Raw genomic sequence first — 13,111 nt, forward strand, 5'->3', positions numbered from 1 at the left:
GTGTCACTTTGTGTTAATAATTCTGGAACGCTTCAACATAATCCATTGACTTTGAGATTGTTTGTTTTTTTCGTGACAAATTGATAATGGTAAATTTATGTTGATATTTTCTGCATTTATTTATAAAAATATCAGAAATTTTACAAAAATTTCAAAAAATGTGCAATTCGGCAGCGGAGCGTTAGCTGCATGTATTTCTATGCAGTTTTAGAATTTAGTGAACTTAGCAAAAAAGCCAAACAAAAAAACAAGTGTGGCATTAATAATAATAATAATAATAATAATAATAATTTTATTTCTATAGCGCCAACATATTCCGCAGCACTTTACATTATAGGGGGGACTTGTACAGACAATAGACATTACAGCATAACAATAATCACATAGATCAAAACAGATACCAAGAGGAATGAGGGCCCTGCTCGCAAGCTTACAATCTATGAGAGTGCACTTTTTTTGCAATTTCACCGAACTTGGAATTTTCCCGTTTTCTAGTACACGACATGGTAAAACAAATGATGTTGTTAAAAAGTACAACTCATCCCACAAAAAATAAGCCCTCACATGGCTATATTGATGGAAAAATAAAAAGGTTATGGCTTTGGGAAGGAGGGGAGCGAAAAACGAAAACGCAAAACCAAAACGATAAAAGCTCCAGGGGTTAAGGGGTTAATAAATAACATTTCCATCATGTCCGCTTTATATCAGCACCATTTGTAAAATGTTCCTTTATTTTGTTAGCATTTTAGAAGGTTTAAAAACGTAGCAGTAATTTTTTTCTTTTTTCCAAGGAAATTTACAAAACTTATTTTTTTAGGGACCTACTAAGTTTTGAAATTATTTTAGGGGTTCTATATATTGGAAACCCCCAAAAGTGAAGCCATTTTAAAAACAGCACCCCTCAATATATTCAAAATTGCTTTCAGCTAGTTTATTAACCCTTCAGGTGCTTTTCAGGAATTAATTTAAAGTGGCATGACATCAATGAAGAAGTTTATTTTTACCACCTACTGTATTTTTCAAACTATAAGATGCACTTTTTTCCCAAAAAATCTTGGGGGAAAATGGGGGGCGTCTTATAGTCGGAATATACTTAGGCTGGGTTCACATCGCATTAGGTGCCATCCGTTTAACGCATCCGTTACTAAGCGCCACTAACACTATGTAACGGATGTGTAAACGCACCTATTGGCATCTATTGTGGTAATGCATCCTAACGCATGTCCAAATCGGCATTTGTTGGCAATGATGCGTTACTTTGTGACGCACCTTCGAACTCTGTCTACCGCGTTTTGGGGTGCGCTGGGTCTAACACACAGCAAATGGACGCGTTAGCTGTGCATAGACCTCTATTGCTAAAGCATGCTAATGCAATGCTACCATGTGTTAGCGCAATCGGTCAAGAAAAGACAAAAAGGACATCAGCGTTAGCGCATCCGTTTAACACATACGTTAAACGGATGGCACTAACGCGATGTGAACCTAGCCTTACAAGTAGTGTGGCGGCAGCAGGAGTCAGACAATTCTGCGGCAGTCTGATGCTGCAGGGTGATGATCACACACTGGTGCTGAAGTATTCGGCGGTGCACAGAGGTGCAGAGAATTCCTGATCTGACCTCTGCACCAACTGTAAAGTATAGAGCAGATCTAATTCTAATTACATTTTCAGTGTCCCTTTCATTTCATGGCGGTCAGCTTGTTGGGAGCGGGATACAGCAGAGCACATTGTAATTACAAACACCTCTACAGCCCTCCTCTCCTAATTCTCCCCCTCCAGATCTTTCAGGTTTCGGGGCTATCACTGGGCAACATGGAGTTTCAGCTCCCTGCAAAAATTTCTATTGGGTTCAGATCTGGAGAATGACTGGGCCACTCCAGGGCCATGAAATGCTTCTTAGTTAATTGCCCTGGCTGTGTGTTTCCGGTCATTGTCATGTTGGAAGACTCAACCACGACCCATCTTCAATGCTCTTACTTAGGAAAGGAGGTTGTTGCCAAAAATCTCACAATATATGACCCCATCCATCCTCCCTTCAAGAAGGTGCAGTCGTCCTGTACCCTTTGCAGAAAAACACCCCTAAAGTATGATGTTAACCCCACCATGCTTCACGGTTGGGACATTGTTCTTGGGTTTGTAGTCGTCCTTCCTCCAAACATGGCGAGTTGAGTTGATACTAAAAAAGTCCTATTTTGGTTTCATTTGACCACTTGACCTTGATCATCCAGATGGTCATTGGTGAACTTCAAACGTGTCTAGACATGTTCTGGTGTGATCAGGGGGACCTTGTATGGCCTGCAGGATTTTAATCCATGATGGCATAATGTGTTACTAACGGTAATGTTTGAGACTGTTGTCCCAGATATTTTCAGGTCATTGACCAGGTCCTCCCATGTAGTTCTGGGCTGATTCCTACCTTTCTCAGAATCATCCTTACCCCATGAGGCGAGTTCTTACATGGAGCCCCAGAACAAGGAAGACTGACAGTCAGCTTGTGTTTCTTCCATTTCCTAATGATTCTCACAAGCTACTTGCCTAATGTCCTGGACCCTATACCAGCCTTGTCAGACCTACAATTGTGTCCCTGGTGTCCTTCGATAGCTCTTTGGTCTTGGTCTTTGATCAAATACTTATTTCATGCAATAGAAAACAATTTAATTATTAAAAAAATCAATCATGCAATGAGATTTTTTTGATGTTATTTCTAGATTCTGTTTGCCACATTTCAAATGTACCTACGATAAAAATTACAGACGTCTCCATTCTTTGTAGCTGTGAAAATTTGCAAAATCGTCAGTGTATCAAATACTTATTTTCCCCACTCTATCTATATATATATATATATATATATATATATATATATATATATTATATACCCCAATATAATCACTGCCAACTCCACAATAGCTAAAGGAACTACTAGCTGCGACTGAAAATCATTTATACAGGTCAATTTGACACCCGTTACACATAGCTTATAACTTGAGATGTGCGATTTACAGAGCAAGAGGAGCGAAGCTATTACGTTTTATATATTTAATCCGGAAAGATAGGCAATGTTTATAAAAAAAAAAATACAAAGATGATATGAAATTGTAACAAAATAATACGGTATATGCAGTCATTTGAAAAGAAAAGGATAACAGAAGAAAAAGTACTAACCTGTGTCCTGGTAATGGCTCAGAGCTTTAGTGGAGGGAGGTACTTCTTTGACAAACAGACAGAACCACAGCAAACCGTACCTTCCAGGACTGACAAAAGACCAAAACCCAAACTCTGATTTTTATTAGATTAATTTTACTCCAAAATACCTCCCCTTGGTGAGCTCAAATGGGGGCTGGTCGTGGCGTGTGCTAAGTCTTTTAGAATTTTGTGAGATCCCCAACTTTCAGGATGTCTTCGCCCCTGGAGGTCCCAGGTGGGAGATATCATCATGTTTCCTATCGCGATTTTACATTTCTATGTAGCTTAAACAAGGCATGGATAACAACATCCATCTGATTTGATATTAAGTTGGATGTTTTCGGCTGGCCATAAAGTGATGTGAGTGAATGCTTTATGTTCATCCCTTCGTTACAACACCAAAAATATATTTCCCATAAATATTGGATCAAGTCATAAATATTGGTTCAAGTCAAACCTCAGTATTCATCACTGACCACGACTCCAGAGTGAGATAAAACCTTTGAAGAGATCAAGCTCTTGCCTCAGAAGTGTACTTCTCCGCCTCTGAGTATACAAACCCTAGCCTTTTTGGCTGGTTCTCACCAGATTACTTGTTGTAATTACCAGTTCATGGCAGGAGGCCCTGCCTCAATGTATGTTGCAGTGTCAGCTCTTTCTCACTTCCTCAGTTATAATTAATCCAATATGTTCAGTGTGAGGATGATAAGTCTCCTCTCCAGAGACGTTGTGGATTTTATAATTTTTCTCTATGACAGTGAATATGTTCTTATTCAGATTATGACACCTTTACTTGCCTCATAGCCTTGTTATGATAGATCTTGTCTGCTGTGTACATACATATGCCCTCATCTGGATGCTTTGATATCAAGGACTTTTAGTATTATTTATATAGAGGAAAGGGTGGTCTTTACACAGCAAGTTGGCCATGGTCCATGCTAAGGACCACAAAAAAACCCCTTCAATTTCTCTGCGTTTTGGGTTTACTGCCCCCTGGTGGGAAGATTTTGTAAATTCGACATTGTGTCCTAGATGAATATTCAATGCTCACTAGTAGTGGAAATTGTTCTCCTGTTACTGAAAGGGATGCAATGTTTGGATTGTGGATGTCATCAGCCAAACAAAAAGGGGAAAAATGAGTAAGAAGATCATCTTGACACAACTTGTTTATTCTGTTTTCAACTTTATAAGTGAAGAGCAAGATTCATTAATTAGACTCATAAAAGCTTCCTCTTGATTTATTGGCATTCCTCTGTACCATTACTTAGTTTCACTGGATCTTTATTGGATTTTCATGCAGAGGCGACAGTTCGTGCCTGGAGACCAACAGTCCAGAGGAATGTGCTTTAAAGCCCAGCTCTCAGTAAATTGCTGTCTTGTGTCCTCACAATTGAATAGAAAGGGCTTGTCTTCCTTTTTCAGGTCTCCCTCTGACAATCAGGGAAAGCTCCTCTTTCATCCTGTAAGATAGGCTGGAGACAGCTGAACGATTATTTCACTAGATATCCTAGAAAAGACAGGGCGAAGTGGGGGAGGGAGGCCGAGGGAATGTACAGGCATCGGTGGGGATTGGTCAGCTCTGCAAAGTCATCTGTCTACAGAACTACACTGCTATGTGAAACCGAATCACTGGCAAGTTATAGATAGACGCAGAATATTCATCATCTCCAGCCAAAACCCAAGTCCAAATCCAATGTTCGTCTGTTTCTGTGTTGGCGTTGTCGCCGTGTTCTAGTCTTTTGTGTTTTTTTGTTTGTTTTGTGTTGTGGAGACTTTTGATCGAGCCTGCGTTTATTTTTGTATGGGTTGTGCAAACAGCTAAGAATACAGAGAGCGGCCCTCAAAGACATGGTGCAAACTATCGGGTAAGTACTACAGCTTTCTTGTGCTTTGTAGTGTAGCCGGTGGCATATGAAAGTCCTCTGTGATAGTGGCGTGATGTGGCAGCAGGTTAACGATCTGAAGACCAGTGGAGTAAAAAGGCGACCACAGGTTACTGTATTACGTGTGGCAGGTAGTAGGAGAGTCAAGTTGCTTCTAGAGGATTGACACTATACAGTATTTTATTCTATGTAGGGAGTAACAGGATTTATTATATGTGATCTGCACAGATTTATAGAATTCTGTTCACTTTAGTCACATGTAATGCTAATCAGAAATTCCATGAGATTAATGAGAAGGTGTCATTGGTCAGTCTATGAGCTAAAAACTAAACCTTTCATTAATGCCTGAGTGACGCATATTTAGGTACTTTTGGCGCTGGGAGAAATTACTTGTAACCCGGCGTACCCTGCTGTGCCTGAGAAATGTAACTGATTTGTGTTGCTGTGTTCATGTCAAGGCGATTTATTCTAATAGAGTAACGTGGGCATATGCAAATGTCGTGAATGGGTCGCTATGGTACCATTATATTTTTAGAGAAGTGATATCACTACCATGAGTTACTCTGATGGCATTTCCTAACTGTGAGTGGCTGAAACCAATGTAGTTGTGGCACCTGTTAAAAGACATAAAGCAAGAAGTCATGTCAGTAGCCTATGACTTTGTCTGGATGTTTTATCCAATGGTTTTGTACCTTTGTACTTTGTCATGTTTATTGCTGATATATTTATGATATGTAATAACGTTCCCAGAACAGTCCTTATTCTTGTGTCTGTTAGTGTCTAGATAGTGGATCCAGTTGGATAAAACACATTAGGTGGGCTGTGCTGCTGGAGTAATCTAATTCTTCAACAATGATAAGGTTTTTTTTTATCACAACATGTGTAAAGGGCATGTCACACTAAGAGATATCGCTAGCAATATCGCTATAACTAGTGACATTATAGCGATATTGCTAGCGATATCGCTGTGTCTGATACTTACCTACGACCGGCTCCCCCGCTGGTTATCGCTGATCGCGCGAGAACGTTCAGGACCGTTTCTCGTCGTCAGCTTCCTGCGGCGCTTCCTGCTGTGAAGGCGAGCAACGCGTGGAGCCGGGCGGGAGGACGCAGGATCGCCTAGTGTGACAGGTAAGTAGCGACCCCCGTCCCTAACGATGTCGCTGGTGAGATCTGCCTGTGTGGCAGCTCACTAGCGACCACTTAGCGATGTACCAGCGGTCCTGACCGCGTTATATCGCTGGTCGGGATCGCTGGTACATCGCTAAGTGTGACAGTACCTTTAGGCGGCCAGGGTGGTATTCGTGGCAGCGGGCTGTACTGTTCCCAAACCCTGGAGCCCCACAGGAAAAAAACAATGTCCTTTTTGCTGCACGTGCTGCACACGCAGCAGAACACTCACGGCTACTGTCAGAGTTCCTTCCAGTTCTATCATTCCGGCTCCTGATTTCCCAGTTCCACAAAACACTCCTGAATTACAGTCTTTTTCCAACAGTTCAACTTTACTTATCAAAAGGACACTGATCAACTTGGCAGCACAATTCACACAGAGCCACGTATCCTGTACTTTCCCTGCCTTCCGGGCAGACTCTATTCCTTCTGTAATCTCTCTTTCCTCTCGGCGTTCACGGCCCTACCTCTAGTTAGACTCTGTTCTGTCTGTGCCTTTTCTCTGCCATCCGGGCAGTCTCTTTGGACAGTCCTATCTGTGCCTTCCAAGTCACCAGCTCCCTGTCAGCCCTTCGGCCGGTTCCAATTGGTAAAGGTGCCGGGAATGCCATCTCAGCTGCTCCTGCCCTGGTCTTCGACCCCGGATCCTTCCTGGGGATGGTCCTGCTGAGCTGGTGCCTGACTGTACTACTCTCCACTTGGCGCCCCTTACTGCCATGGCAAACATCCCCACAGCCAGTCACATTTTGATCCACTGCTTCTCGTATAACCTGCCCTGGGCAAGCTGCCCAGGCCTCTGCCTCTAATCAGAAAGTGCCTGTCCTATACCTCCCTGCTTTGTGCTGCTCTGCTAAAACTCCTCCCCACTGAATAACCCCTTGCTGCCTGTACCTAAACTGACACTATTATCTATCCTGTGCTCTCTCTCTAATATGCCCCCCTCTATTCTAAACCTGCTATTACTCTACGCTAACTGCTATCCCTAATCTTAAACAAATACACAATGAGGAGCCACAGATAACTGTGAACAGTGTCCAGAGGAGAGGAGGCACGTGAGGTTCCCTGCCACCTCCTTACACATGTTTCAGTACTATATCGGCGTTTTCATCAATACCTAAAAGAAAGATGCCAGTACGGCGTTGAAATGCATTGTGTATGAAAAAACTTTATTATCATCTTTGTTGAACAGTTGGATTACTCCAGCTGCGCAGCCGAACACAACGTGTTGCACTTTGTTGCGGGCGTGTCAAAATGACACGTTGATGCGTCCGCATACCCAATGTTAAAGATAGGGTACGCAGGACGCATGCAGTCGTAGGCAGAACTGAAGGAAGAGGTGCAGCAGTGGGCGGGGCTTAATGGAGGAAGAAAAAAGGAAGTAGGCTGCCATCCGCAGCCCTGCCGAACGCTAGTGTGAAGCTAGCCTTAGGGTCCCGTTTCACTTAGTGACGCACCAGCGATCCCGACAACGATACGAGCTGGTAAGGATCACTGGTGCGTCGCTAATTGGTCGCTAGTAAGCTGCCAAACAGGCAGATCTCTTCATCGACGAAGCAATGATCCGCTTTGCGATCCGTGTAACGATCTCGCCAGTCGTTGGTACCTTGTCACACAGCAGCTTTTCAGACGATTCCTGCCTGCGTTCCTGAGTTCTGCGTCGCCGACGAGGTCGCTCTTCGGCGCCAAACCGATGCGCGCTGGACAACAGTGATCAGAAAATGGCCCAGGACATTCAAGCACGATCCGCGATATCCAGCAGGGGGCCGGTCATCGCTGCATGTCACATGTAGCGAGATCGCTGGCGCGTCACAAAATCGGTGACGCTTCAGCGATGTCGCTAGCGATCTCGCTCTGTGAGAAGGGGGCTTTAGAAAGTAAAATTGTGTTAAAGAGCTCAGACAAGTGAACAACGTGACTCGGGGCTTGAAAAGAAACGGATTAGACAGGCTAAAAGTAAGGAAGCTGAGACATCAGAGCAACGGGAATGTCGTCTTCACAGGAATCGGATAAGGCAGGCTGAAGCAAGGAATATGGAAACATCTGAACAAAAGGATGAACGTTGTGAAAATGACCGCATATGACATTTGCAACTTGTGCAAAGATTTAGGCAGGCTGATTTGAGTTTGGAAGCATTTCACTACAACCCAATTCAAGACTATAGGTCACATCATAAAGTCATAATTGGCAAAATGGACATAATATGCAAACATTGTCAAGCAAAGAAGTTTATCTTGGAATCGCATGGTTCATGCTGCTCAAATGGCAAAGTCAGTTTGCACCTTTAGATCAACCTCCTGAACCACTTCTTTCATACATGTCAAGAACAACTCCCCATTCCAAGCATTTTCTGCAAAACATTAGGAGATACAATTCATCTTTCCAGATGACATCCTTTGGTACGACAGCTGTAATCCAGGAAGCAGGATTTATGCCAACTTTTAAAGTCCAGGGCCAAATATATCACAAAATCGGTTCAATGCTTCCTGTAGCAAATGAAGATCCAAAGTTTTTACTTTAGCTACCATAACCAACAATTTAACGTATTTTCCAAGAGCGAAGCCGCGGGTATTATACTAGTAGAAGTATATAATGTTCAGCCATAAAAATTAAAAAAATCACATTTTTCCCACCAAAATGTTTTTAACACAAAATTTAGCATTTTCACAAGGGAACCAGGAGAAATTGCACCGTACACTTTGTGTACAATTTCTCCAGTGTACACCGAAAAAGGAAAAAATAATTGTATTTTGTAACACCATTTTTTGTTTTAGCAAGAGATTTTATATTTCAGGGAAATGGGTAAAAATGGCACCAAAATTAAATGTGTCCGACAAATTCTGCTGAATGTAGAAATGCCCCATATGTGGCTGTACAGTACTGCTTAGCCACGTGCTGAGACTTGGGGGGGGGGGGGGGGGGGGATGGAGCGCTATTTGCATCCTCAAGCACATATTTTCCTAGAAAAGTTTGCGGACTCCATATACTGAGCTCCTAAGTGTTAGAAGAGCAGAATCGCCCCTGAAGCGACCCTATTATGGAAATTATACCCCTTTGGGGTGTTGTGATGATTTTGACTCCATGGGTGTTTTCCAGAAACAAGCAGAGAGAAAATTGCAAACTGCCATTGTAGTCATCAGTACATTGTAGTGTCCAGATAATGCTTATGGAGACATGTACCTATAAATTAGGCAGGCTGTCATTGCTACCGAAATGCTAAACCTGTGGATGCTAAACATGGTTTAGGCACACTGTGGGACAGAATTTGCTGAATTTTTTTTTTTTAGTGGGGGCAAGAAACCATAACGCTTTTCCAGAACTCTTGTATTACCAATAACATGGAGGCCCCATATATTTTCGTTCCATTTGGGATGACATGTATCCGGCGCTGTACTCTGAGCACATACATCTGGGTTTTCATTTAAATCTCCGAGGGACGTGATTCAAATGAAACCCCGAGGGATCCACTCACTATAATGAGGCAGCAGAGTTATTTTGGACTCCGTCTGGCCTCTGTTCAGCGTTGCTCTTCTCTTCAGAAGTGCGCAAAAGTGTGGCGGACTGCGCTTTTTTTCACACCTAAAAAGTCGGACACTGCCAGATCACAGGTCAGAATGGCGTCCACGGTGCCTCCAACACCTCATTATAGTGAATCTTCCGCTGGGGGTTCCATCCGAGTCACGTATTTCAGAGATTTACACGGAATCCCCGATACAACCGCTCAGTGTAGAGCGTAGAATAAATGTGAGCCTAACCACCTAGCCATACTGCGATCTTTTGGGAGGCAGAATTAAAAAATCAACAGCAAGTGAAGAATTGGTGCAATTTCAGCAATATCATTTTTATATCTTTTTTTTGTTTGGCTGCTGTCAAACACTAAAAGACACTTTTTATTACAAAAAGCCCCCACTATATTTAGATAGCTGTAATTTTTCCATATTTCGGCTGAGTGTTATGTGAGGGCTTTTTTTTGCAGGATGAGCTGTCGTTTTTATTGGTACCATTTTTGGGCACATGACTTTTTTTTATCTCTTTCAATTTAGATTTTTAAGAGAATGAACAAAAACCAGCAATTCAGGAATTGTTGTTTTTGTCTTTTATGCCCAGTATGATAACAGTGATACCACATTTATATATTTTTTTTTTTATTTTTTGGCTCTTTTGTGTAAAAGTTTTTTTTTATAGTAAAAAGAATTATTTTTGCATCTCTTTATTCTGAGAGCTATAACTTTTTTTTCTATTTTTCCTCTGATGGAACTTTATGGCAGCTTGTTTTTTTGCGGGACAAAATGACAATTTTCAGCGGTACCATGTTTATTTATATCAATCTTTTTTTTATTGCGTTTTATTTAGTTGGTATGATGATAAAGCATAGTTTTTTACTTCGTTTTTTTTACGGTGTTCACTGAAGGGGTTAACTAGTGGGGCAGTTTTATAGGTCTGGGTCTGGTCATTAAAAACACACCACATGTGTTTTGTTCCTGTAGATTTTGTCTAATGCAATTCTGTGTAGAAAATCCGTAGTCGACGTACCAGTAAGAGAAAGAAATGGACATGTTGTGGATTTCGATCACGTTTTCACTGCTTAAAAAAAAAAAAAAAAAAGCACTGTGGACATGAAATCTCAATAAAACCGGTCCACTTTGCTGAACCCTTAAAATTCAGCATTTTTGTTTTAGCAAAAATATGCTCCAAAATCTCAGCGTGGAAGCTTAATATACGGTAAGAGCAGGAGCATCAGTTTTGCCAAATAGGATCAGATTATAATTAGCAATTGTGTTTAAGGCTACTTTCACACATCAGGTTTTCGGCGTCAGGCGCGATCCGGCGTCGTGCCGGAATGCCGGATCCGGCAAATGTTTTGTAAAACCTGATGTGCCGGATCCGGTTTTCTGCCGGATCCGTCTTGTTCTTGACAGACAAAACCGGATCCGTCTCATCCGGTTCATCCGTTTTTCTATCCGTTTTTTCGACGGATTACGCCGGATCCGGTTTTTAAAATTGACCCTTGTGGCCCCTCAAGGCAGAGTACACTGGCAGGATGACAGAGTGTGAAAGATTTGTGCCCTAACCAAACTTGTGTACCTTCTGGACCAACAGTATATACCTTTGCCAACCAAAGTTGGCTATCTTGTCATGGTCTTACTATTTTTAGCTTTAGGCCACAGGTGTGTACCTGGTTGTGTTTTATGCAAAGTATTTCACCTTTTAACAAAAGTTGTGTACATTGTTAGGAAATCACCAACAATAAACACAACTTTTTAGGTGAAATACTTTGCTTCAAACACAACCAGGAACACAACTGTGGCAAAAAGCTAAAATTTACCCACAGTTATATACCTGGTTTTGAATACCTTTTTACCTTTGAAATACCCTGTATTTAACCTTTTTTTTAAACATAGTTCGCCGCAGAAAGAAAAGACAGACAACCATTGTGAAACGATAATTTAACTTTTATTTAAAATTTTTTTTTTTTTTTTTAAAGTGCAAAAAACTTTTTTAATAAAGGTTTTAAACCCAATGGGCATTTTTATTAAAAAACACACATTACAATTCTGTGTATTGTGGGGTGGAAATACTGCTGGAGGGGCTGCGGGACACTTCGACACTGGGTGTGTGGAGAGAGGACTGGGATCGTGGTGGGGAAGGAACAGTTAGAGGTGAAGGTGTGGAAAAAACTACAGAATGGGTGGACATGTGGGAAGCAGAAGAGGTGGTGGGTGGTGGAGTGCAGGGTTGGGCAGGGACTGTAGGAGCAGATGATGTTGATGGAAAGTTGTATGGGGAAGGAGTTTGGTACGGGGAAGGAGTTTGGTACGGGGCAGGTTGCTGGAAGTGGGGAGATGACTGGTACTGGGGAGGTTGCTGGTACTGGTGAGGTTGCTGGTACTGGGCAGGTTGCTGGTATGTAGTAGGAGGGGGAGGATGAAAAGTGGCTGGAGGGGGTGCAGATGTAATAGGAGGGGGAGGATGGAAAGTGGCTGGAGGGGGTGCAGGTGGAGGAACTACAGTGGTGGGAGGTGGAGGTTGGGAGGTAACCTGCTGTAGAGCACCGTGGCACGAATGCATTACATGCATCTGCTGGGCAGGAGAGAGCGTTTCCATGCGCTCCACAACAGACCTGAAAAAGGTGTGGTTTGGCGAAGATCTTGCTTCTGAATGCATGGTTTGCAGAAGTGTCTTCACCTCCAGAATGCTGGAGTTGATCTGCTGAAAGCCTGCGGAGATTTGCTCTGACAAGACTTTGAGACAGTTCTGGAAAGATGCATTCAGATGCAATAACTCTTGCGCATAACTCTTTTCCTGACCCCTCTGCCGCTGCCGCCCAGTACCCGCAGGTGTACTAGAGGCGGCAGGGGCAGAAGGGTGGGGTAAAGGGAAAGCGATCTCCTCACCAGCAGCTTCATGTAATGTAGGCGGCCACGATGCTCCTGTGCTGGTGGATGGGACAGATGGGTCGAATGTGTGGGAAGGCAGGGAAGGTGCAGATGTACCGGGGCGGTCGAAGTGTCCCTCGGTGCCGGTCTCCTCAGGGATCGCCTCAGAAGGGTCCAATCGTGCAGGCTCCCGAGTGCTGCTCACCGTGCTGTGGAATAAAGAGAAAAAAAAACAATTAAAATACTGACATGGTATGGCCCTGGCTGAAAAAAAAAAGTTACATCTTTTTCACATGTGGTGTGTAATATTTACCTTCTGGTGAGCATTGTTTCCCGGAGGAACGACAGGGCTTGTGCGTACTTGTACTTGCTCCTGCGTCCTCCAGATCCACTCGGGGCCCGCATCTCTTTATTGAACTCCTTCTTGAAACGATCCCTCACAGACCGCCACCGATTCACAATTCTGTTCCCTGAAACGAGAAAGGAGTGGTTAGTATACAACA

General features: G+C 42.8%; 1 protein-coding gene across 17 annotated transcripts in view; it reads left to right on the forward strand.

Moving 5' to 3' along the window:
- Positions 1-13,111, forward strand: part of DTNA (dystrobrevin alpha) — a 377,884-nt gene that overhangs the window by 120,443 nt on the left and 244,330 nt on the right. Inside the window, exon 1 of one of the 17 annotated variants that reach the window (XM_073583760.1) lies at positions 4,846-5,046. The exons of the other annotated variants lie outside the window; for them this stretch is intronic. Coding sequence (XP_073439861.1) covers positions 5,030-5,046 — 17 coding nt within the window. The 5' untranslated portion in view covers positions 4,846-5,029. Of the gene's footprint in view, positions 1-4,845; positions 5,047-13,111 lie in introns of those variants that run through there. 17 annotated transcript variants of the gene reach the window in all.

The sequence above is a fragment of the Dendrobates tinctorius genome, unplaced genomic scaffold (genome assembly GCF_039654945.1).
Source record: "Dendrobates tinctorius isolate UK_male_01 unplaced genomic scaffold, ASM3965494v1 ptg000081l, whole genome shotgun sequence".
NCBI lineage: Eukaryota > Metazoa > Chordata > Amphibia > Anura > Dendrobatidae > Dendrobates > Dendrobates tinctorius.